Below are 26,080 nucleotides of genomic sequence, written 5' to 3'. Positions count from 1 at the left end.
CATGAGAATGCTGTTCATGGACTACAGCTCAGCGTTCAACACCATTGTGCCCTCCAAGCTCATCACTAAACTAAGCACCATTGGATTAAATACCTCCCTCTGCAGCTGGACCCTGGACTTCCTGACGGGCCGACCCCAGGTGGTAAGGGTAGGTAACAACACATCCATCAAGCTGACCCTCAACACGGGGGCCCCTCAGGGGTGCGTGCTCAGTCCCCTCCTCTACTCCCTGTTCACCCACGACTGCGCAGCCGCACACAACTCCAACACCATCATTAAGTTTGCCGATGACAGGACGGAAGTAGGCCTGATCACCGAAGACGATGAGACCGCCTACAGGGAGGAGGTCAGACAACCTCTCCCTCAACGTCAGCAAGACAAAGGAGCTGATCGTGTACTACAGGAAACGGAGGGCCGAGCACGCCCTCGTCCACATCGACAGGGCTGTAGTGGAGCAGGTCGAGAGATTGAAGTTCCTTGGTGTCCACATCACTAAGGAATTATCATGGTCCAAACACACCAACACAGTCGTGAAGAGGGCACGGCAACGCATCTTCCCCCTCAGGAGGCTGAAAATATTCGGCATGGGCCCTCAAATACTCAAAAACGTCAACAGCTGCACCATTGAGAGCATCCTGACTGGCTGCATCACCGCCTGGTATGGCAACTGCTCGGCGTCCGACCGAAAGGTGCTACAGAGGGTAGTGCGTAAGGCCCAGTACATCACTGGGACCGAGCTCCCTGCCATCCAGGACCTCTATACCAGACTTGTCAGAGGAAGGCCCTAAAAATGGTCAAAGACTCCAGCCACCAAAGTCATACTGTTCTCTCTGCTACACGGCAAAGCGGTACCGATACACAAAGTCTGAAACCAACAGGACCCTGAACAGCTTCTACTAAATAGTAAACCAATAGCTACCCAAACTATCTGCATTGAACCTTTTTGCATAACTGTGTTGACTACCACTGTTTTATACATCCTGTTGCCTTATCCCTACCTATATGTATATGTATATACACACACACACACACACACAGTGGGGAGAACAAGTATTTGATACACTGCCGATTTTGCAGGTTTTCCTACTTACAAAGCATGTAGAGGTCTGTAATTTTTATCAGAGGTACACTTCAACTGTGAGAGACGGAATCTAAAACAAAAATCCAGAAAATCAACATTGTATGATTTTTAAGTAATTAATTTGCATTTTATTGCATGACATAAGTATTTGATCACCTACCAAACAGTAAGAATTCCGGCTCTCACAGACCTGTTAGTTTTTCTTTAAGAAGCCCTCCTGTTCTCCACTCATTACCTGTATTAACTGCACCTGTTTGAACTCGTTACCTGTATTAACTGAATAAAAACATAGATCAAATAGACAGGCGGAAATCAGACAGCTGTCGTGTGTGCCATGAACGTTCTTTATCTACACTGAACAAAAATATAAACGTAACATGTAAAGTGTTGGTCCCATGTTTCATGAGCTGAAATAAAAGATCCCAGAAACGTTCAATACGCACAAAAAGCTTATTTCTCTCAAATGTTGGGAGCACATTTGTTTACATTTACAAAGTGTATCTCTCAAACACACTCACTCAGGCAACGCCTAGTGCCTTCAGAAAGTATTCACACCCCTTGACTTTGTCCACATTTTGTGTTAAAGCCTGAATTTAAAATTGATTACATTGAAATTGTGTCACTGGCCTTGAAATGTTTACAAATTAATTACAAATGAAAAGCTGAAATGTATTGAGTCAATAAGTATTCAACCCTTTTGGTATAGCAAGCTTAAATAAGTTCAGGAGTAATAATTTGCTCACATAAGTTGCATGGACTCACTCTGTGTGCAATAATAGTGTTTAACATGATTTTTTTGTTTTAACATGATATTTGAAGGACTACCTCATCTCTGTACCCCACATGAGGCTGCTGAGGGGAGGAAGGTTCATAATAATGTCCAGAATGGAACAAATGGAATGGCTGAAAACACCTGAAAACTGTAGTTTTTGTAGTGACTGGGTGTTTGATGTATTTTATACCAATCCTCCCCAATTAAAGGTGCCACCAATCTCCCGTGCTGTACCCCACACATACAATTATCTGTGAGGTCCCTCAGTCGAGCAGTGAATTTCAAACACAGATGCAACCACAAAGACCAGGGAGGTTTTTCAATGCCTCGCAAAGAAGGGCAACTATTGGTAGATTGGTAAAAAAAATGTAAAAGCAGACATTGAATATCCCTTTGAGCATGGTGAAGTAATTAATTACACTTTGGATGGTGTATCAATACACCCAGTCACTAAAAAGATACAGGCGTCCTTCCTAACTCAGTTGCCGGAGAGGAAGGAAACCGCTCATGGAATTCACCATGAGGCCAATGGTGACTTTAAAACTGTTACAGAGTTTAATGGCTGTGATAGGAGAAAACTGAGGATGGATCAACAACATTTTAGTTACACCACAATACTAACCTAAATGACAGAGTGAAAAGAAGGAAGTGTGTACAGAATAAAAATATTCCAAAACGTGCATCCTGTTTGCAACAAGGCACTAAAGTAATACTGCAAAAAATGTGGCAAAGCAATTCACTTTTCGTCCTGAATACAAAGTGTTATGTTTGGGGCAAATCCAATACAACACATTACTGAGTACAACTCTCCATATTTTCAAGCATAGTGGTGGCTACATAATGTTATGGGTATGCTTGTAATAGTTAAAGACTGGGGAGTTTTTCAGGATAAAAAAAGAAACTGAATGGAACTAAGCACAGGCAAAATCTTAGAGGAAAACCTGGTACATTCTGCTTTCCACCAGGCACTGGGAGATATGCCACACCTGCCAGGTGGATGGATTATCTTGGCAAATAAGAAATGCTCACTAACAGGGATGTAAACAAATGTATGCACAGCATTTGAGAGAAATAAGCTTTATGTTTGTATGGAAAAATTCTGGGATGATTTATTTCAGCTCATGAAACATGGGACCAACACTTTAAAATGTTGCTTTTATCTTTATGTTCAGTGTAGATAAAACATGTTCATGGCACACATGACAGCTGTCTGATTTTCACCTGTCTCAGTGGACTAATCCATTGAAGAGGCCGCGGGGGTGCCATGGTCCAAGAAGGGGAGGGTGGCTCAGAGATGCCACGGTCCAAGAAGGGGAGGGTGGCTCAGATGCACAGATGCACAAGGCACGTCTCTCCAGTATCCCCATGACATATATTAATAGTAGCCTACATTCACCAGTAGCAGCCTACATTCACCAGTAGTAGCCTACATTCACCAGTAGTAGCCTACATTCACCAGTAGTAGCCTACATTCACCAGTAGCAGCCTACATTCACCAGTAGTAGCCTACATTCACCAGTAGTAGCCTACATTCACCAGTAGTAGCCTACATTCACCAGTAGTAGCCTACATTCACCAGTAGTAGCCTACATTCACCAGTAGTAGCCTACATTCACCAGTAGCAGCCTACATTCACCAGTAGTAGCCTACATTCACCAGTAGTAGCCTACATTCACCAGTAGTAGCCTACATTCACCAGTAGCAGCCTACATTCACCAGTAGTAGCCTACATTCACCAGTAGTAGCCTCACATTCACCAGTAGTAGCCTACATTCACCAGTAGTAGCCTACATTCACCAGTAGTAGCCTACATTCACCAGTAGCAGCCTACATTCACCAGTAGTAGCCTACATTCACCAGTAGTAGCCTACATTCGCCAGTAGTAGCCTACATTCACCAGTAGTAGCCTACATTCACCAGTAGCAGCCTACATTCACCAGTAGTAGCCTACATTCACCAGTAGTAGCCTACATTCACCAGTAGCAGCCTACATTCACCAGTAGTAGCCTACATTCACCAGTAGTAGCCTACATTCACCAGTAGTAGCCTACATTCACCAGTAGCAGCCTACATTCACCAGTAGCAGCCTGGGCTCAGACCCAGAGGAGAGACCCAGCGTTGAAACCCTCTCATATTCAGGCGTCCTAATGAGATGACTACTAAAGCCGATGCCATCAAACCTAGCAGCCTCAGGTATGTTTTGAAAGAGACCAGATTCCCTCTGCGAAACAGTGCTAGGCAATTCTGGAATGTTCTTAGACGTTCCACTGAAAAGCGAGCTTTGAATGATGCCGAATCTAGGGTTAAACCTGTGACGAGGGTATATTGAGATGTGAAAGTAAGCATCCTTCAGGTCGACGGATACGAACCAATCTCCTTGGCGCACAGAACATAGCAGAGCAGTGTGTCAACCTTCTGAACGTGTACTTTCTCATGTGCCTGTTCCAAGCGCTTAGATCTAGGATCGGGTGTATGCCGCCCCCCCTTTTTTAGAACCAGTAAATATCTAGAGTAAAAACCGCAGTGGCTTTGCTGGGAAGGAACAATTCTTATTGCCCTTATCCCAATTAGCGATGTGATTTCTTACTGGAGGACACGCGCTGATTCCCCCTGAACCTGAGTGTGTATGAATCCCTTGAAATGAGGCGGGGTGACAGCGAATTGTAGTCTGTATCCCCTGTCTATAGTGCCCTGTACCCAGTATGACCCTGCGCATGCCCGCCAGTTCTCTCTCCGCTCCGAGAGAGGGCTGACGGGAATTTCCCCCAAAGACGCACTGCGCATGCTCGGCTGGCCCGCACCGGGAGAGCGCTTATGTGGCCTATCACCATAGAAGGAGCGATAGCACCTTTTGGTGGCGTTATAGGGAGGCACCCTGTTTGTTTTGATTTTGTGAGAAACAACATGTCTGACTGCGGCCTTGGCCTGAAGCCTGGATGCGCTAGTGTTAAAATGTTTTATGTGAACTGACATTGGGGAGTGTTTATGAGACAGGAGGGGGGACTTGTAGGAGCATCCACCTGAACATTGTCTCTTCTCCTCTTTGGGTTGTACTCTGTTGCCACCATCTTGGGCCCGGTATGCCGGAAAGAACACTGAGGTGCCTGGGAACTTGCACCCTGGAACAAGCTCAAGATTGGCGGAGGGGACACCGGTAGGCCAACTGCTTCTTCCTCCCCTGGGTGGGGTTAGGAACCGGCTGGCTCCTTGGTGCCATGGGTGGGAAGGGAGGCTTCTTAGACCAGGGGCCCTTAGGGTCCAAGGTTCTCTGCTGCCCTGGGCTCACAACCTGGGGGGCTGGGCCTCTGGGGATCTTAAAGGTTGACGGGGGTCGACCTGTTGCAGCCTGGGAAAAGGTGCGGTGAGGCACAGGGGAGGCACTGGGGAGGCACGGGGGAGGCACAGGGGAGGCACTGGGGAGGCACAGGGTAGGCACTGGTCTGTGTCTTCCTGGGCAGACAGAGCTGTAGGGCTTCACCCTCCCTCTTTTTCTCCTCGCACCGTTTCTGAATCATTTTGACGGTGGAAAAGGCCTTTAGGGTCTACTGGATCATCCAGGATCTTCAGCTTCTCACTATCAGACACCGTGGATAGATTGAGCCATCGCGCCTTCTCTTGCAATATCATGAGCCCCATCGCTCTTCCTGACACCTGGACGGTGGTTTTAAGTAGACGCAGGTTGAGGTCTGTGGCAATTCAGATCTTGTCCCATAAACCCGGCTCCGATGTGACCGCTATCTCCTCCTGTACCTCAGCTTGGTATGCCGAGAGCATGGAGGCAGTGCTGAGAGCCCTCCACACTGTGGCGACCCACCTGTAGATCATCTCTGTCGCGGAGGACTGGAAGCGCTCGTACTTGGTTGGTAAGGTGGGTGTAGATGGGAAGCCACCAGTGGTTCAATGGGGGGCATGTGGGCAAGCCCAATCCCTTCCATGTCAACGCAGTCCAACACTGATCCACCTTGGACAGGGTTCTTGGAGGAGAAAGGTGTACGGGTAATCTCCTCCAGGCATTCTGGGAAGACTGGTAGTAATTGCCTGGCCGCCCGTTTGGCTTTGGGTAGTCTCTTACCCTCGTAGCGGGACGTGGTGGTCTCTGCTATTGCATTGGGCCAAGGAATCACCAGTTTATCCGCAGGGCATTTGCACATGTCCTGCAGGTCCACACAGAGAGCTGGTGGGGGTGGAGCCCAACCTGTGTGTCCGGTTTCGGATTCCCCGGCAGGAGGTTTGGTGGCCTGGCCTGAGGGGATGAAGGAGTCTTCATCTCCATCAGATGATTCCGAAAGGAGGCTGTCATTGTTGTCTCCTATCAGGAAGCAGGGCAGGGAGGTCGCGAGGTTGTTGCTGGAGTCCTCTAACAGCGGGGCAACGGCATCGAGCTGGTCGCCCCAGCTAGCGCTAGCCATCAGGATTACCCGTGGGGATATCCATGGCCTCTGATGAGTCATCGGGGACGCCAGCCCCAATGTTAGGGTTCTGTTGACTCAGGCTAGCTTGGCGTGCTAGCTTGGCGTGCTAGCTTGGCGTGCTAGCCTGCGACGGAGGCTGTTCATAGTGAAAAGGGCACAGTGTGGACAGGAGCCGGGGGAGGCTAATGCTAATGCTTCCTGGGCATGTTACAGCCCAATGTTTGAATCTAATGTACGATCCAATGTATGAATCTAATGTGCAATCCAATGTATGAATCGATTGCTTATACTTACGTAAAATCAAACCACTGGCAACCCTCTCCAAAGACAGATTCCGAGAATTCCTCAGCGTTCACCTCCGCATCAAAAGTTTCAGGTTGATCCTTGAGCTCACTCACTATGAAAAGACATTCAAGCAGTACATTTGGCATTCAAATATATTATTTTCATTGGAGTGTATGCTGATGTCTTTTATCTTGATATCAAGATATCTCCAGAGCTTCAACCACTCTACCAAGTGTAGTGTGTCTAAAGCAGTGTTTCCCAACCCTGGTCCTCCTGTACCCCCAACCCTGGTCCCCCCAGTGAAAGTTGCGCCCCTGATTCTAATCACACCATCTCCGTTTTCCATCAGTGCACCATAGGAATCCCTCAAAGCCAGTGTGAATGTCAAGCCCTGCAGTTCAATAAGGACCCTGGGAGGTCATCCTCTGAAGGAGAAACACAGTTGCATAACTTCTTTTTGTTCCTTAAAACTATTGTTTGAATACATGAATATGGAAGTAATGTGTGTTTTATATGATTTCCTTCTAATTCATTTACTAGAAGTTTCGTAAAACACGTATTTCATCTCTAGATCAACTATGTATTGGATGAGAGCCAGGCCACACAATGCATTGATCATTAAAGATGGCCACATATGCCTCACAAGGGAGAACCTTCTAACCCTGGAGATGGACCCAATGGTGGGTAACTCACTGGTTGAGAGAGAGATTTTAAAGATTAGAGGTAAAAAAGTACAATTAAATGAACTTGACATGTCTGAAACGTTGGTCTGACAGAATTCTATATTTCCAGGAATTATAAAACACACGATACAGCTTCAGTAGGTGTGTGAATTGTAATCCCAAAAATGTGGATATCAGAGCAATCTTGAGGGAATTCTATTTGAGTCAGAAAAGGATATTCATATGACAGGTAAGATACACTACATTACCAAAAGTATGTGGACATCTGCTCGTCGAACATCTCATTCCAAAATGGGCATTAATATGGAGTCTGTCCCCCCTTTGCTGCTATAACAGCCTCCACTCTTCTGGGAAGGCTTTCCACTAGATGTTGGAATATTGCTGTTGGGAATTGCTTCCATTCAGCCACAAGAGCATTAGTGAGGTCGGGCACTGATGTTGGGCGATTAGGCCTGGCTCGCAGTCAGCGTTCCAATCCCTACATTTTTTAACGTTATAGTCTTATTCTAAAATTGATTAAATTGTTTTTTTCCCCCCATCAATCTACACACAATACCCCATAATGCTAAAGGAAAAACAGGTTATAAAAATTAAAAAAACTGAAGACTTCTCCCTACAGTCCTCAGACATTCAGCCCTTTCCCTACAGTCCTCAGACATTCAGCCTTCTCCCTATAGTTTAAGACATTCAGCCTTCTCCCTACAGTTTAAGACATTCTGCCTTCTCCCTACAGTTTAAGACATTCAGCCTTCTCCCTACAGTCCTCAGACATTCTGCCTTCTCCCTACAGTTTAAGACATTCTGCCTTCTCCCTACAGTCCTCAGACATTCAGCCTTCTCCCTACAGTTTAAGACATTCAGCCTTCTCCCTACAGTCCTCAGACATTCAGCCTTCTCCCTACAGTTTAAGACATTCAGCCTTCTCCCTACAGTCCTCAGACATTCAGCCTTCTCCCTACAGTCCTCAGACATTCAGCCTTCTCCCTACAGTTTAAGACATTCAGCCTTCTCCCTACAGTCCTCAGACATTCAGCCTTCTCCCTACAGTCCTCAGACATTCAGCCTTCTCCCTACAGTTTAAGACATTCAGCCTTCTCCCTACAGTCCTCAGACATTCAGCCTTCTCCCTACAGTTTAAGACATTCAGCCTTCTCCCTACAGTTTAAGACATTAAGCCTTCTCCCTACAGTTTAAGACATTCAGCCTTCTCCCTACAGTTTAAGACATTCTGCCTTCTCCCTACAGTCCTCAGACATTCAGCCTTCTCCCTACAGTTTAAGACATTCTGCCTTCTCCCTACAGTTTAAGACATTCAGCCTTCTCCCTACAGTTTAAGACATTCAGCCTTCTCCCTACAGTCCTCAGACATTCAGCCTTCTCCCTACAGTTTAAGACATTCTGCCTTCTCCCTACAGTTTAAGACATTCAGCCTTCTCCCTACAGTCCTCAGACATTCAGCCTTCTCCCTACAGTCCTCAGACATTCAGCCTTCTCCCTACAGTTTAAGACATTCTGCCTTCTCCCTACAGTTTAAGACATTCTGCCTTCTCCCTACAGTCCTCAGACATTCAGCCTTCTCCCTACAGTTTAAGACATTCAGCCTTCTCCCTACAGTTTAAGACATTCTGCCTTCTCTCTACAGTCCTCAGACATTCAGCCTTCTCCCTACAGTTTAAGACATTCTGCCTTCTCCCTAGTTTAAGACATTCTGCCTTCTCCCTACAGTCCTCAGACATTCAGCCTTCTCCCTACAGTTTAAGACATTCAGCCTTCTCCCTACAGTTTAAGACATTCTGCCTTCTCCCTACAGTTTAAGACATTCAGCCTTCTCCCTACAGTCCTCAGACATTCTGCCTTCTCCCTACAGTTTAAGACATTCTGCCTTCTCCCTACAGTCCTCAGACATTCAGCCTTCTCCCTACAGTTTAAGACATTCAGCCTTCTCTCTACAGTCCTTAGACATTCAGCCTTCTCCCTACAGTTTAAGACATTCTGCCTTCTCCCTACAGTTTAAGACATTCAGCCTTCTCCCTACAGTTTAAGACATTCAGCCTTCTCTCTACAGTCCTTAGACATTCTGCCTTCTCCCTACAGTTTAAGACATTCAGCCTTCTCCCTAAAGAATCCTGCAAATAAAAAATACACACTTACTGTAGAAGTTACAGATCCATACAGCTATGGTGCCTCCATCCTACTAAACTACACTTCCAGAGTTAAGCTTACACACAGGAGTTCAGAGCCATGCTAGCTAGCTAATTAGCACAGGTGGTCACCTCTTGTCTTCCGTCTGTTCCCCGTAAACAAGCGCTGTAACGTGGAGATGTGGCCGTGTGGGAACACTAACCCTAACCCTATCAATGTGTGTATCAATTTAACCTTCCGTTCTTTTCAAATTATTTCTCATTTATATGAAATATAAGGTCCTTATGCTTCCAAAACCGTACCGCAGCGCGTTAATGTTCGCACCGGGCGTCAGAGATCTTAACCCCGTACAGAAGACTGCCTTCGTCCAATGACTCTTCTGTGTAATGTGGTGGAACTGAGGGTCCCGATCAAGGGCTACGTCTACCACCAGGTTCTTTAAAAAGTGTTACAGAAAAGTAGTTATGTTTTCAAATCCTAAACACTTGATTTCACAGTGTAGGATTCATATCGTCCCAGATGTAAGCTGTAGACAATATCAACATCAACGTCTATTTTCTTAAATACTGATTGGTGCTCCGAACATTTTAAAGTAGCCTATATTTATAGCCTTATAGATGTTATATGCCTAATGTATAATCTAGAAATAAAGCCTATTGAGTCATGCAGTGTAGTTCAGTGCGCCATTGTTTGATGATTAACCCAGTCAACTCAACTCCCCCAGACTCCGAACTGTTTTGCAACCAGGGAATGTATCCCAAATAACACCCTGTTCCCTACACAGTGCACTACTTTTGACCAGATCCCTATGGGCCCAGGTCAAAGTAGTGGTTCCCTACATAGTGCACTACTTTTGACCAGATCCCTATGGGCCCAGGTCAAAGTAGTGCACTACATAGGGAGATAGGGTGCCATTTTGGGACGAAAGAGATCCATTGAGCAGCGGAACGCCTGCCTGGCTGGCAGACTATCTGTTTCTATCAGTTGTTGTTCAGAATATTGCCGTCAGTCAGCATGGCCCTTCTCTCCACTCTCACACCGGTGTTTGTGGCTGTTTTATGCGTGATCCTAGCTGTTCTTTTCAAAAGTTTTCAGAAGAAAGAGATGAAGGAAGTGAAGCCCGCGGCTGAGGTCCGACCGTGGGTGGATGAGGATCTGCAGGACGACACAGAGATCAGAACCAAAGAAGAAGGTAGGTATCCCAATAATCTCTCCTATCTACCGAAGCGTGCACTTCTTTACTTCCCTTTCATGGATTTGAAAGGAAATTACCATTTTCTATTGGTCAACAGTTTATTTTCGCATGCGAAAATACGCAACAATCGAACCTGTACCGAATAAATAAAATTGACGGATTGTGGCAGGACGATATTTCGCAATTGGTGTGAATGCCATTACAAACAAGACGTGTTCGTATTTATTTTTTTCATCCAAATTATTTGGCCGAAAATAACGGACTGAGAAAGGGCCTTATTGTAAAGCAGTGGTATTTAAACTTTTTCAGACTGGACCCTATTTTTTTTGCCAGAATTTCTGGGGACCCCACCCCAAATACACCCTTAATATCAGTACATTTACATTTTTACTTCAATAAATAACCTTCAATTCATGACATGTTCATCTCTTATCAAAATGAAAACAAACCAATAAATACATTTACTCAATAAAATTGTATTTTTCAAATTATCTTTCTCAAAAACGTTTGTATAGTGTCCCATACAATAATCTGTACTTGTTCCTAAAAAAAATTAAAAGCGTTTTTTTTTTTGTGGGGTGGACCTCACTGCAGTCCCCCAGCGAGCCCACTAGGAGACGCCACCCCCGACTTTGAAGACCATTGTGGTAAAGGTTGCATGTAGTGTAGCCTATGAATAACATGCTACTAAAGCCACCGGTGCAGTCGACTGGTTTCTCTGCGTCATAGCACTCCTCTAGGTCAGCTGGGTGAAACAGAGAGACCTGCTGCTACCTGCTACAGTTAAAGTCGGGCGGCAGGTAGCTCAGTGGGTAAGAGCGTTGTGCCAGTACCCGAAAGGTCGCTGGTTCTAATCCCCAAGCCGACTAGGTGAAAAATCTGTCGATGTGCCCTTAAGTTAAAGCTTAACCCTAATTGCTCCTGTAAGTCGCTCTGGATAAGAGTGTCTGCTAAATTACTAAAATGAAGTTGGAAGTTTACATACACCTTAGCCAAATAAATTGAAACTCTGTTTTTCACAATTCCTGACATTTTAATCCTAGTAAAAATTCCCTGTTTTAGGTCAGTTAGGATCACCACTTTATTTTAAGAATGTGAAATGTCAGAATAATAGTAGAGAGAATGATTTATTTCAGATTTGATTTCTTTCATCACATTCCCAGTGGGTCAGAAGTTTACATACACTCAATTAGTATTTGGTAGCGTTGCCTTTAAATTGTTTAACTTGGGTCAAACGTTTCGTGGAGCCTTCCACAAGCTTCCCACAATAAGTTGGATGAATTTTGGCCCATTCCTCCTGACAGAGCTGGTGTAACTGAGTCAGGTTTGTAGGCCTCCTTGCTCGCACACGCTTTTTCAGTTCTGCCCACACATGTTCTATAGGATTGAGGTCAGGGTTTTGTGATGGCCACTCCAATACCTTGACTTTGTTGTCCTTAAGCCATTTTGCCACAACTTTGGAAGTATGCTTGGGGTCATTGTCCATTTGGAAGACCCATTTGCGACCAAGCTTTAACTTCCACATAATTTTCCTTCCTCATGATGCCATCTATTTTGTGAAGTGCACCAGTCCCTCCTGCAGCAAAGCACCCCCACAGCATGATGCTGCCACCCCCGTACTTCACGGTTGGGATGGTGTTCTTCGGCTTGCAAGCCGACCCCTTTTTCCTCCAAACATAACGATGGTCATTATGGCCAAACAGTTATATTTTTGTTTCATCAGACCAGAGGACATTTCTCCAAAAAGTACGATCTTTGTCCCCATGTGCAGTTGCAAACCGTAGTCTGGCTTTTTTATGGCGGTTTTGGAGCAGTGGCTTCTTCCTTGCTGAACAGCCTTTCAGGTTATGTCGATATAGGACTCGTTTTACTGTGGATATAGATACTTTTGTACCTGTTTCCTCCAGCATCTTCACAAGGTCCTTTGCTGTTGTTCTGGGATTGATTTGCACTTTTTGCACCAAATTATGTTCATCTCTAGGAGACAGAACGCGTCTCCTTCCTGAGCAGTATGACGGCTGCGTGGTCCCATGGTGTTTATACTTGCGTACTATTGTTTGTACAGATGAACGTGGTACCTTCAGGCGTTTGGAAATTGCTCCCAAGGATGAACCAGACTTGTGGAGGTCTACAATTGTTTTTCTGAGGTCTTGGCTGATTTATTTTGATTTTCCCATGATGTCAAGCAAAGAGGTACTAAGTTTGAAGGTAGGCCTTGAAATACATCCACAGGTACACCTCCAATTGACTCAAATTATGTAAATTAGCCTATCAGAAGCTTCTAAAGCCATGACATCATTTTCTGGAATTTTCCAAGCTGTTGAAAGGCACAGTCAACTTAGTGTATGTAAACTTCTGACCCACTGGAATTGTGATACAGTGAATTATAAGTGAAATAATCTGTCTGTAAACAATTGTTGGAAAAATTACTTGTGTCATGCACAAAGTAGATGTCCTAACCGACTTGCCAAAACTCTAGTTTGTTAACAAGAAATTTGTGGAGTGGTTGAAAAACGAGTTTTAATGACTCCAACCTAAGTGTATGTAAACTTCAGACTTCAACTGTATATGTAGGCTAATGTGCACAGTTCATCATGTCATCTGGTTTCAACATATAGCCCTTAACTCTAGGCCTAGCCAACTCAACTCCACGGTTTATGATGGAGTTGAGCGGTGACATTTTTTATCAAAAACTACTGCAATTACACAGAACAATGTTGTGTGTGTCAATCCCCCCTCAGTCTGCAGTCTCTGTCTGTATATTACTCAACCTTTGAACCCAAAGCGAGAAAATAACTGCCAAGACGAGAGAGAGAAAGAGAGAGATCATTAACCACAGGGAACGACAGAACAGATCATTAACCACAGAACAGATCATTAACCACAGAACAGATCATTAACCACAGAACAAATAATTAAACACAGAACAGATAATAAACCACAGGGAATGACAGAACAGATAATTAACCACAGAACAGATGATTAACCACAGAACAGATAATTAACCACAGGGAACCACAGAACAGATCATTAACCACAGAACAGATCATTAACCACAGAACAGATAATTAACCACAGGGAACCACAGAACAGATCATTAACCACAGAACATATCATTAACCACAGAACAGACCATTACCCACAGGGAACGACAGAACAGATCATTAACCACAGAACAGATCATTAACCACAGGGAATGACAGAACATATCATTAACCACAGAACAGATCATTAACCACAGGGAATGACAGAACATATCATTAACCACAGAACAGATCATTAACCACAGAACAGATAATTAACCACAGGGAACCACAGAACAGATCATTAACCACAGAACAGATCATTAACCACAGGGAACCACAGAACAGATCATTAACCACAGAACAGATAATTAACCACAGAACAGATAAGTAACCACAGGGAATGACAGAACAGATCATTAACCACAGAACAGATCATTAACCACAGAACAGATAAGTAACCACAGGGAATGACAGAACAGATCATTAACCACAGAACAGATAATTAACCACAGGGAATCACAGAACAGATCATTAACCACAGAACAGATAATTAACCACAGGGAACCACAGAACAGATCATTAACCACAGAACAGATCATTAACCACAGGGAACCACAGAACAGATCATTAACCACAGAACAGATAATTAACCACAGGGAATCACAGAACAGATCATTAACCACAGAACAGATAATTAACCACAGAACAGATCATTAACCACAGGGAACCACAGAACAGATCATTAACCACAGAACAGATAATTAACCACAGAACAGATCATTAACCACAGAACAGATCATTAACCACAGAACAGATCATTAACCACAGGGAACCACAGAACAGATCATTAACCACAGAACAGATCATTAACCACAGGGAACCACAGAACAGATCATTAACCACAGAACAGATCATTAACCACAGGGAACCACATAACATATCAGTGCAACTCAAGGTAGTATGAATGAACCCATTCGGCCAAGTAGCAATACAAATGGTTACACTTACCAAGCCCAACCCACAGTCAACAAATAAGTGCACGATATGCACATCTGACTAGAAGTTAAAATTAGCAGATTGCGCCTTTAAACCGTGTTCAAAACCGCCTACAATTAAAAAAAGCCTTGTTTTCTGTAGATTCAGACAATTGGTCTTCCCCCCTGTCTGTCTGGTTTTAGATGATGGTGATTGGTCTTCCCCCCCTGTCTGTCTGGTTTTAGATGATTGTGATTGGTCTTCCCCCCTGTCTGTCTGCTTTTAGATGATGGTGATTGGTCTTCCCCCTGTCTGTCTGGTTTTAGATGATGGTGATTGGTCTTCCCCCCTGTCTGTCTGGTTTTAGATGATGGTGATTGGTCTTCCCCCTGTCTGTCTGGTTTTAGATGATTGTGATTGGTCTTCCCCCCTGTCTGTCTGCTTTTAGATGATGGTGATTGGTCTTCCCCCCTGTCTGTCTGGTTTTAGATGATGGTGATTGGTCTTCCCCCTGTCTGTCTGGTTTTAGATGATGGTGATTGGTCTTCCCCCTGTCTGTCTGGTTTTAGATGATGGTGATTGGTCTTCCCCCCTGTCTGTCTGGTTTTAGATGATGGTGATTGGTCTTCCCCCTGTCTGTCTGCTTTTAGATGATGGTGATTGGTCTTCCCCCCCTGTCTGTCTGCTTTTAGATGATGGTGATTGGTCTTCCCCCCTGTCTGTCTGGTTTTAGATGATGGTGATTGGTCTTCCCCCCTGTCTGTCTGGTTTTAGATGATGGTGATTGGTCTTCCCCCCTGTCTGTCTGGTTTTAGATGATGGTGATTGGGTGGAGAGTGGTGGGGAGGAGGAGCTGGCCCACGTGCCCTACCTGGCTTCTCGGTACCCCGTAGAGGTCATGGTTCAGAGGTCACAGGACTTCTACAGCCTGATGAACCAGAGGAGGTCCGTCCGCTTCATCAGCCCCGAGCCCGTTCCACGACAGGTCATCGACAACGTCATCCGCACCGCAGGTAACACATGCATAATGCACACACACACACACACACACACACACACACACACACACACACACACACACACACACACACATACATGAATGTGTTGTCTGTGTTGTCCAGGCACAGCCCCTAGTGGAGCCCACACAGAGCCCTGGACGTTTGTGGTGGTGTCAGACCCAGAGGTGAAGCACCAGATCAGGCTAGTGGTGGAGGAGGAGGAGGAGGTCAACTACCGTCAGAGGATGGGGGACAAGTGGGTCAGTGACCTGCAGAGGCTCAGGTCAGATAGGAAGCACAGTACACACACCATGTAGATATACACCATGTAGATATACACCATGTAGATATACACCATGTAGATATACACTATGTAGATATACACCATGTAGATATACACCATGTAGATATACACTATGTAGATATACACTATGTAGATATACACCATGTAGATATACACCATGTAGATATACACCATGTAGATATACACTATGTAGATATACACTATGTAGATATACACTATGTAGATATACACCATGTAGATATACACCATGTAGATATACACCATGTAGATATACACTATGTAGATATACACCATGTAGATATACACTATGTAGATATACACCATGTAGATATACACCATGTAGATATACACCATGTAGATATACACCATGTAGATATACACTATGTAGATATACACTATGTAGATATACACTATGTAGATATACACCATGTAGATATACACCATGTAGATATACACCATGTAGATATACACTATGTAGATATACACCATGTAGATATACACCATGTAGATATACACTATGTAGATATACACTATGTAGATATACACCATGTAGATATACACCATGTAGATATACACTATGTAGATATACACCATGTAGATATACACCATGTAGATATACACCATGTAGATATACACTATGTAGACGCACACACACGCAGACATACAACATGCACACACATGCACACAAGTCAGATAATATTTTTCTCCCTCTCTCTCTCTCTCTCTCGCTCTCTTTCCCTCTCCATCTCCCCCTCTCTCCCCCTCTCTCTCTCTCTCTCTCCCCTCTCTCCATCTCCTGAGTGGCGCAGTGGTCTAAGGCACTGCATCACTGTGCCACTAGATCCTGGTTCGAATCCAGGCTCTGTCGCAGCCGGCCGCGACCGGGAGACTCATGGGCGGCGCACAATTGGCCCAGCGTCGTCCAGGGTAGGGGAGGGAATGGCCGGCAGGGATGTAGCTCAGTTGATAGAGCATGGCGTTTGCAACGCCAGGGTTGTGGGTTCGATTCCCACAGGGGGCCAGTATAAAAAAAGATGTATTCACTAACTGTAAGTCACTCTGGATAAGAGCGTCTGCTAAATGATGTAAATGTAAAATCTCCCCCTCTCTCCCTCTCTGTCCCCTCTCTCCATCTCCCCTCTCTCCATCTCTCCTCTCTCTCCATCTCTCCCTCTCTCTCCCCTCTCTCCATCTCTCCCCCTCTCTCCCCTCTCTCCATCTCTCCCCCTCTCTCCCCTCTCTCCTCCCTCTCTCCCAGGACTAACTGGGTGAAGCAGTATCTTGACGAGGCTCCCTACCTGGTGTTGGTCTTTAAACAGACGTACGGCGTTGTAGATGGAGGACAGAAGAAGACTCATTACTACAATGAGATCAGTGTGTCCATCTCCTGTGGCCTGCTATTGGCCGCGTTGCAGGTCAGATCATTCACACACACACACACACACACACACACACACACACACACACACAAGTCATTTACATTTTAGTCATTTAGCTCTTATCCAGAGCCACTTGCAGTTAGTGCATTCATCTTCAGATAGCTAGGTAAGACAACCACACACACACAAACACTCATTCAGATCATTCACCAAGTCAGAACCCCCCTGGACCTCTGGGGTGTATTCAGGGACGTGAAACGTGCTGAACGTTGCAGATAGAAATATAATGAATAGAGCTGATATGATTCCCTATTCTATCTGAAGATGGCACCGACAGACATGGCAGCTCTGCTTCCAGCTCCTCAGCAACAGACATGGCAGCTCTGCTTCCAGCTCCTCAGCAACAGACATGGCAGCTCTGCTTCCAGCTCCTAAGCAGCAGACATGGCAGCTCTGCTTCCAGCTCCTAAGCAGCAGACATGGCAGCTCTGCTTCCAGCTCCTCAGCAACAGACATGGCAGCTCTGCTTCCAGCTCCTCAGCAACAGACATGGCAGCTCTGCTTCCAGCTCCTCAGCAACAGACATGGCAGCTCTGCTTCCAGCTCCTCAGCAACAGACATGGCAGCTCTGCTTCCAGCACCTAAGCAGCAGACATGGCAGCTCTGCTTCCAGCTCCTAAGCAGCAGACATGGCAGCTCTGCTTCCAGCTCCTCAGCAGCAGACATGGCAGCTCTGCTTCCAGCTCCTCAGCAACAGACATGGCAGCTCTGCTTCCAGCACCTAAGCAACAGACATGGCAGCTCTGCTTCCAGCTCCTAAGCAACAGACATGGCAGCTCTGCTTCCAGCTCCTAAACAGCAGACATGGCAGCTCTGCTTCCAGCTCCTAAGCAGCAGACATGGCAGCTCTGCTTCCAGCTCCTAAGCAGCAGACATGGCAGCTCTGCTTCCAGCTCCTCAGCAACAGACATGGCAGCTCTGCTTCCAGCTCCTCGACATGGCAGCTCTGCTTCCAGCTCCTAAGCAGCTTTACATTATTATTATTATTTTTGTGTTATTTCTTACATTATTAGCCTAAAAAGTTTTTTTTTGTGTTATTACATACAGCCGGAAAGAACGTTTGGATATCAGAGCGGCGGTAACTCACCAGCATTCCGACCAGAAATACGACTTTCCCGAATTGGATCCTTTGTTCGTACCCCCAAGGCAACTGAACTTATCCCAGAGGCTGCTCTAAGAAGCCGCTGGCGGAGAAGAGGTATTCGGAGTGGACTTCTAGTCCGACTCAGGAGGCGTGCACACCATCCACCGCTTCCGAGTATATTACTCACTAATGTTCAGTCCCTGGACAATAAAGTAGACGAGCTCAGGGCGAGGATCTCCTTCCAGAGAGACATCAGGGACTGTAACATACTCTGTTTCACGGAATCATGGCTCTCTCCGGATATACTGTCCCCGTCCATACAGCCAGCTTGGTTCTCAGTACATCGCGCGGACAGGAATAAAGAACTCTCCGGGAAGAAGAAAGGTGGAGGTGTATGTTTCGTGATTAACTACTCATGGTGTGATTGTGGTAACGTACAGGAACTCAAGTCCTTTTGTTCACCTAACCTAGAAGACCTCACAATCAAATGTCGACCGTATTACCTCCCAAGATAATTATCTTCGGTTATAGTCACAGCCGTGTATATTCCCCCTCAAGCTGATACCACGACGGCTCTCAAGGAACTACACTGGACTTTATGCAAACTGGAAACCCCATATCCAGAGGCTGCATTTAATGTAGCTGGGGACTTCTGAGGAAATCTGAGGAAAACACTACCGAAGTTCTATCAACACATTGCCTGCAGTACTCGTGCTTCAAAAACTCTCGACCATTGTCACTCTCCCTTCCGGGATGGCTACAAGGCCCTCCCCGCCCTCCCTTCGGCAAATCAGATCACAACTCCCTTCTGCGCCTCCGTTCCTATAGGCAGAAACTCAAACAGGAAGTACCCGTGCTAAGTTCTATTCAACGCTGGTCTGACCAATCAGAATCCATGCTTCAAGATTGTTTTGATCACGTGGACTGGGATATGTTCCGGGTTGCCTCTGAGAATAACATTGACGTATACACTGACTATTAAAACCTACCCAAACCAAAAACCGTGGATAGATGACAGCATTCACAAAACTGAAAGCGCGAACCACCGCGTTTAACCACGGCAAGGTCACTGGGAATATGGTAGAATACAAAGAGTGCAGTTATGCCCTCTGTAAGGCAATCAAACAGGCAAAACGTCAGTACAGAGACAAAGTGGAGTCGTAATTCAACAGCACAGACACGAGACGTACAGTGCCTTGCAAAAGTATTCATCCCCCTTGGCATTTTTCCTATTTTGTTGCATTACAATCTGTAATTTTTAATTGATTTTTATTGTGGAATGAAAAAAATTACTTGTTTCAACAAATTCTAAAAAATTAATAACGGAAAAGGGGTGTGTGCATATGTATTCACCCCCTTTGCTATGAAGCCCCTAAATAAGATCTGGTGCAACCAATTACCTTCAGAAGTCACATACTTAGTTAAATAAAGTCCACCTGTGTGCAATCTAAGTGTCACATGATCTCAGTATATATACACCTGTTCTGAAAGGCCCCAGAGTCTGCAACACCACTAAGCAAGGGGCACCACCAAGCAAGCGGCACCATGAAGACCAAGGAGCTCTCCAAACAGGTCAGGGACAAAGTTGTGGAGAAGTACAGATCAGGGTTGGGTTATAAAAAAATATCAGAAACTTAGAACATCCCACGGAGCACAATTAAATCCATTATTAAAAAATAGAAAGAATATGGCACCACAACAAACCTGCCAAGAGAGGGCCGCCTACCAAAACTCATGGACCAGGCAAGGAGGGCATTAATCAGAAAGGCAACAAAGAGACCAAAGATAACCCTGAAGGAGCTGCAAAGCTCCACAGCGGAGATTGGAGTATCTGTCCATAGGACCACTTTAAGCCGTACACTCCACAGAGCTGGGCTTTACGGAAGAGTGGCCAGAAAAAAGCCATTGCTTAAAGAAAAAAATGAGCAAACACGTTTGGTGTTCACCAAAAGCCATGTGGGAGACTCCCCAAACATATGGAAGAAGGTACTCTGGTAATATGATACTAAAGTTGAGCTTTTTGGCCATCAAGGAAAACGCTATGTCTGGCGCAAACCCAACACCTCTCATCACTCCGAGAACACCATCCCCATAGTGAAGCATGGTGGTGGCAGCATCATGCTGTGGGGATGTTTTTCATCGGCAGGGACTGGGAAACTGGTCAGAATTGAAGGAATGATGGACGGCGCTAAATACAGGGACATTCTTGAGGGAAACCAGTTTGTCTTCCAGAGATTTGAGACTGGGACGGAGGTTCACCTTCCAGCAGGACAATGACCCTAAGCATACTCCTAAAGTAACACTCGAGTGGTTTAAGGGGAAACATTTAAATGTCTTGGAATGGCCTAGTCAAAGCCCAGACCTCAATCCAATTGAGAATCTGTGGTATGACTTAATGATTGCTGTACACCAGCGGAACCCATCCAAGTTGAAGGAGAATATTTTGCATCTTCAAAGTGGTAGGCATGTTGTGTAAATCAAATGATACAAACCCCCCCAAAATCAATTTTAATTCCAGTTGTAAGGCAACAAAATAGGGAGAATCCCAAGGAGGGTGAATACTTTTGCAAGTCACTGTACACACTGTTATCAAATGCAAATATCTACTAGGTTATGTAACTATAATATATTGACCTCCGGACCTCCAGCCACATCGCGGACACCGACGTCTTGCTCCCAGACAAGCTAAACACCTTCTTCGCCTGCTTTGAGGATAACACAGTGCCACCGACGTGAGCGGCTCCCAAGGACTGTGGGCTCCCGTTCTCGGAGGCCGACGTGAGTAAGACATTTAAGCGTGTTAACCCTCGCAAGGCTGTCGGCCCAGACGGCATCCCTAGCAGACCAGCTGGCTGGTGTGTTTACGGACATATTCAGTCTCTCCCTATCCCAGTCTGCTGTCCCCACTTGCTTTACGATGTCCACCATTGTTCCTGTACCGAAGAAAGTAAAGGTAACTGAACTAAATGACTATCGCCCCGTTGCACTCACTGTCATCATGAAGTGCTTTGAGAGGCTAGTTAAGGATCATATCACCTCCACCTTACCTGACACCCTAGACCCACTTCAATCTGCTTACCGCCCCAATAGATCCACAGACGATGCAATTGGCATCGCACTGCACACTGCCCTATCCCATCAGGAGGAATACCTATGTAAGGAATGCCTATATGTAAGAATGCTGTTAATTGACTACAGCTCAGCCTTCAACACCATGGCACCCTCCAAGCTCATCATTAAGCTCGAGGCCCTGGGTCTGAACCCCGCCCTGTGCAACTGGGTCCTGGACTTCCTGATGGGCCGCCCCCAGGTGGTGAACGTAGGAAACAACATCTCCACTTTGCTGATCCTCAACACTGGGGCCCCACAAGGGTGCGTGCTCAGCCCCCTCCTGTACTCCCTGTTCACCCATGACTGCGTGGCCAAGCACGCCTCCAACTCAATCATCAAGTTTGCAGACGACACAACAGTATTAGGCCTGATTACCAGGAATGACGAGACAGCCTACAGGTAGGAGGTTAGGGCCATGGAGTGGTGCCAGAAAAATAACCCTTTTCCTCAATGTCAACAAAACGAAGGAGCTGATCGTGGACTTCAGGAGACAGCAGAGAGAGCACGCCCCCATCCACATCAACGGCAAGGTGGAGAAGGTGGAAAGCTTCAAGTTCCTTGGAGTACACCAACGCAGACAGTGTGGTGAAGAAGGCGCAACAGAGCCTCTTCAACCTCAGGAGGCTGAAGAAATTTGGCTTGGCACCTAAAACCCTCACAAACTTTTACAGATGCACAATTGAGAGCATTCTGTTGGGCTGTATCACCGCTTGGTACAGCAACTGCACCGCCCACAACCGCAAGGCTCTCCAGAGGGTGGTGCCGTCTGCCCAACTCATTACCAGGGGCAAACTACCTGCCCTCCAGGACACCTACAGCACCCGATGTCACAGGATAGCCAAAAAGATCATCAAGGACATCAACCACCCGAGCCACTGCCTGTTCACCCCGCTATCATCCAGAAGGCGAGGTCAGTACAGGTGCATCAAAGCCTGGACCAAGAGACTGAAAAACAGCTTCCATCTCAAGGCCATCAGACTGTTAAATAGCCACCACTAGCCGGCTACCACCCGGTTAGGAGTGGCTTCCATCTGGCCACTCTACCATAAAGGTCTGATTGGTGGAGTGCTGCAGAGTGACCATTGTTTTCTTGGTCACCTCCCTGACCAAGGCCCTTCTCCCCCGATTGCTCAGTTTGGCCGGGCGGCCAGCTCTAGGAAGAGTCTTGGTGGTTCCAAACTTCTTCCATTTAAGAATGATGGAGGCCACTTTGTTCTTGGGGACCTTCAATGCTGCAGACATTTTTGGGGGCCCTTCCCCAGGTCTGTGCCTCGACACAATCCTCTCTCGGAGCTCTACGGACAATTCCTTCGACCTCATGACTTGGTTTTTGCGCTCGCCTTTCCAAATCATGTCCATTCAATTGAATGTACCACAGATGGACTCCAATCAAGTTGTAGAAACATCTCAAGGATGATCAGTGGAAACAGGATGCACCTGAGCTCAATTTCGAGTCTCATAGCAAAGGGTCTGAATACTTATGTAAATAAGGTTTTTCTGTTTTTTTTTCTGTGCAAACATTTCTAAAAACCTGTTTTTGCTTCATCATTATGGGGTAATGTGTGTAGATTTCTGAAGATTTTATTTTAAATGTATCCATTTTAGAATAAGGCTGTAACGTAACAAAATGTGGAAAAAGTTTTTTATACTACCGACTACGACAGTCAATACCACTCCGACATTGCTCGTCCTAATGTTTATATATTTCTTAATTCCATTATTTTACTATTAGATTTGTGTGTTTTTGTTGTGTATTGTTAGATATTACTGCACTGCTGGAGCTGGGAACACAAGCATTTCGCTACACCCCTGCAATAACATCCGCTAAATATTTTATTTTATTTTAAATACAATGTCAGACAGCACCCCTGTTCAGAAGGATGTTAGAATTACAGAACGTTCAAGTAGAAATGTATCGTGTAGAACATAAATGATATCATGTCAGCTCCATTCATTCATTTCTATCTGCAACCATCAGAGCATTTCAAGCCCCTGAATAAACCTCTGGATTCTGTATGTGTTTGATATTCTGACCAAACCCTTGTCTCTCCTTGTGTTTGACTGACACGCAGTCTGTCCAATCCCCTGTCAGAATGCAGGTCTGGTGACGGTGACGACGACACCCCTCAACTGCGGCCCCCAGCTCAGGCTGCTCCTCCGTCGGCCGGCCAATGAGAAGCTGCTGATGCTACTTCCTGTTGGTTACCCCGCCCCCGACGCCACCGTGCCCGACCTCACCCGCAAGCCGCTCAACGACATCATGGTGCACCTGTGACATCATCATTAAGGGCCCGACCGAGTGACATCATAGATGTAGGGGTGCCTTCTCTCCTCGGCTCCTCCCAGTCATCTGATTTGTAAAGTAGCAACAGTCATCAAAGAAACATGGGGTGTGTTTGCATATATTAATAAATTAACATACAGGGGTGGAACAGGGCTGCACCCACCAAACACGTGCTCTGTCTACCCTACCTGAACTCACCTGTGCTGGCTAGACTGCCTCAGTAATTACTGTTGACACTTTCTAATTCAACATGTATGTCAACAGCAGAGTTCACTTGAACATTTGCTACGTTGCGGAACGGTTTGTACTGAATGACACATTTCTCCAAAACGTTCTTGTATGTTCTTGAACAGACTTTGAGGTATGTTTGCTCCTGTTTGGTGGGTGTGGTGAGGTGTGGCTTGAAGCAATGAGTGACGTATTTAAAGAGCAGTGGCCATGCTGACAGCAGTTCCCCAAACCACAACAAAACCCCTCCCCGTTTTTTTCAACTGGTCGTTTGGTCGTTCAGTACAGCACCTTTTTTTAGTTCAATTGAACGTTCCAGAACATAAAAATGTACTGAACACAGCCCTGGACACCCTCAGATTAAAAATGAACCGGCTTGGCTCTAGATTACACCTCTAGATTACACCTCTAGATTACACCTCTAGATTACACCTCTAGATTACACCTCTAGATTACACCTCTAGACTTTACAACATTTAGATGAGACATATCACTATAATCTCAGTGGTCATTTTCAGAAGATCCTTTTATTTCAGCACATGTAATTTGTAAACATTTCAACTGTATTAAATGATTACTTTTTTTAATTCCACAAAAAAAATTGAATAACGGTATTTTTCTTCTCTTTCTTGTGATGTAAGTGTCGAGACGACGGGTTAAATCCCAGACGAAGTTTTAGCGTTCTTACAGATGCAACATAAATAAATTCAATTGAGCACATTTCCAGGTCATTACAAACATGTCCACGGTCTTAACTTTAATAATAATAATAATAATATGCCATTTAGCAGACGCTTTTATCCAAAGCGACTTACAGTCATGTGTGCATACATTTTCACGTATGGGGTGGCCCCGGGGATCTAACCCACTACCCTGGCGTTACAAGCGCCGTGCTCTACCAATTGAGCTACAGAGGATCAAGCTGCAATATGTCACTTTTTGGGCGACCTGACCAAAATCACATAAAAATGTCAGTTATAGATCTGTCATTCTCATTGAGAGCAAGTCTAAAAAGCAGTAGATCTGTTCTATGTGCGTTATTTCTATGCTTCCCATTCTTAAGATTCGTTTGTGTGTCTTTTACTTTAGGTTTTGTACACCAGCTTCAAACAGCTGAAAATACAATATCTTTGTTCGTTAATGAAAATACATTTCACATTGCTTGTTTTGTCACATTAACTGAAATTAGGCAAACTATTCGAATTTTTGCAACCAGGAAATCACGGAGAGATTTCTACATATTGCACCTTCAACGGGAAAAAACGACAGGCACAAGCAAGAGTATGAAAGAGTCGCAGGAAGAAAATGAAACCAATCAATCCAGCGAGATTTAAGTGACAAGTGGATTTTGCACCCCTCAAACACAGGAAATAGATTGCTGAAAAAGACAGATCCTCAGGTGGGCGGGGCATGCAGGTTGCTAGTGTGAAGACATTGGGAGATTCTCAATTGGGGGAAGAAAGTCTGTCATCTCCTTGACTCATCAGTGGTCGTGTGGTCAAGGAGAGTGTAAATTCATTAGTAGGTGAATGGAGAAGTGTCCTCCACTCCTCCATTGACTCCTCTCTCTGAGGATACTAATGAGTATCCTTTTGCCGGCTAGTGCGGAAGTGAATTAAACACATCCCCTTTGAATCAGATGTTGTTTTCTCAACATTTAAAACTATTCACTACTTATACTTTATAAAATGTCTTCACAACCAGGGATTCACTTTTAAGTGCCGATATTGTTTAGATTTAGGTGCAGGCACACTGGGCACAGACGTTAATTCAACATCTATTCCATGCTGGTTCATCGTCATTTATTTGAAATGATGTGGAAACAATGTTGATTCAACCAGTGTTTTCCCAGTGGGGGAACTCCACAATACTTTTTAGCTAATATTCTATAAGAGGTTAAGGAACTCAGCAGTAGAACATTTGAGGTGAAGGTTCTGTTCCGGTGAGCTCCTCCCAAGTCAAGCACTGTTCAAGACTATACATTTTCTTTGATCACTTTACACATATTTTGGGATTCCTCCTCTGTCAACGCCATTTGTCTGTGTGGAGTGGAGAAGAAAC

At 45.2% G+C, this 26,080-nt stretch overlaps 1 protein-coding gene across 1 annotated transcript; it reads left to right on the top strand.

The window, feature by feature from the left end:
- Window positions 1–10,283: 10,283 nt before the first annotated feature.
- On the top strand, window positions 10,284–24,633 carry iyd (iodotyrosine deiodinase). Its single transcript, XM_041870872.2, has 5 exons — window positions 10,284–10,567; window positions 15,387–15,584; window positions 15,693–15,852; window positions 17,132–17,288; window positions 23,600–24,633. The coding sequence occupies exons 1-5, from the start codon at window positions 10,390–10,392 to the stop codon at window positions 23,780–23,782; spliced, it is 876 nt and encodes a 291-aa protein (XP_041726806.1). The 5' UTR covers window positions 10,284–10,389; the 3' UTR covers window positions 23,783–24,633.
- Window positions 24,634–26,080: the final 1,447 nt, after the last annotated feature.

The sequence above is a fragment of the Coregonus clupeaformis genome, unplaced genomic scaffold (assembly GCF_020615455.1).
Source record: "Coregonus clupeaformis isolate EN_2021a unplaced genomic scaffold, ASM2061545v1 scaf0062, whole genome shotgun sequence".
Taxonomy (NCBI): Eukaryota; Metazoa; Chordata; class Actinopteri; order Salmoniformes; family Salmonidae; genus Coregonus; species Coregonus clupeaformis.
The sequence above is the reverse complement of the archived record's forward strand: the minus strand, read 5'-3'. Positions and strand labels throughout refer to the sequence as shown.

What these genes read in the sequence shown, in the direction of transcription:
- iyd (XM_041870872.2), top strand. Translation starts at nt 10,390, where the DNA reads ATGGCCCTTCTCTCCACTCTCACACCGGTGTTTGTGGCTGTTTTATGC. An exon ending in GATCAGAACCAAAGAAGAAG is followed by an intron (nt 10,568 to 15,386) that starts GTAGGTATCCCA and finishes GTCTGGTTTTAG; the next exon opens with ATGATGGTGATTGGGTGGAG. An exon ending in TGCTATTGGCCGCGTTGCAG is followed by an intron (nt 17,289 to 23,599) that starts GTCAGATCATTC and finishes ATCCCCTGTCAG; the next exon opens with AATGCAGGTCTGGTGACGGT.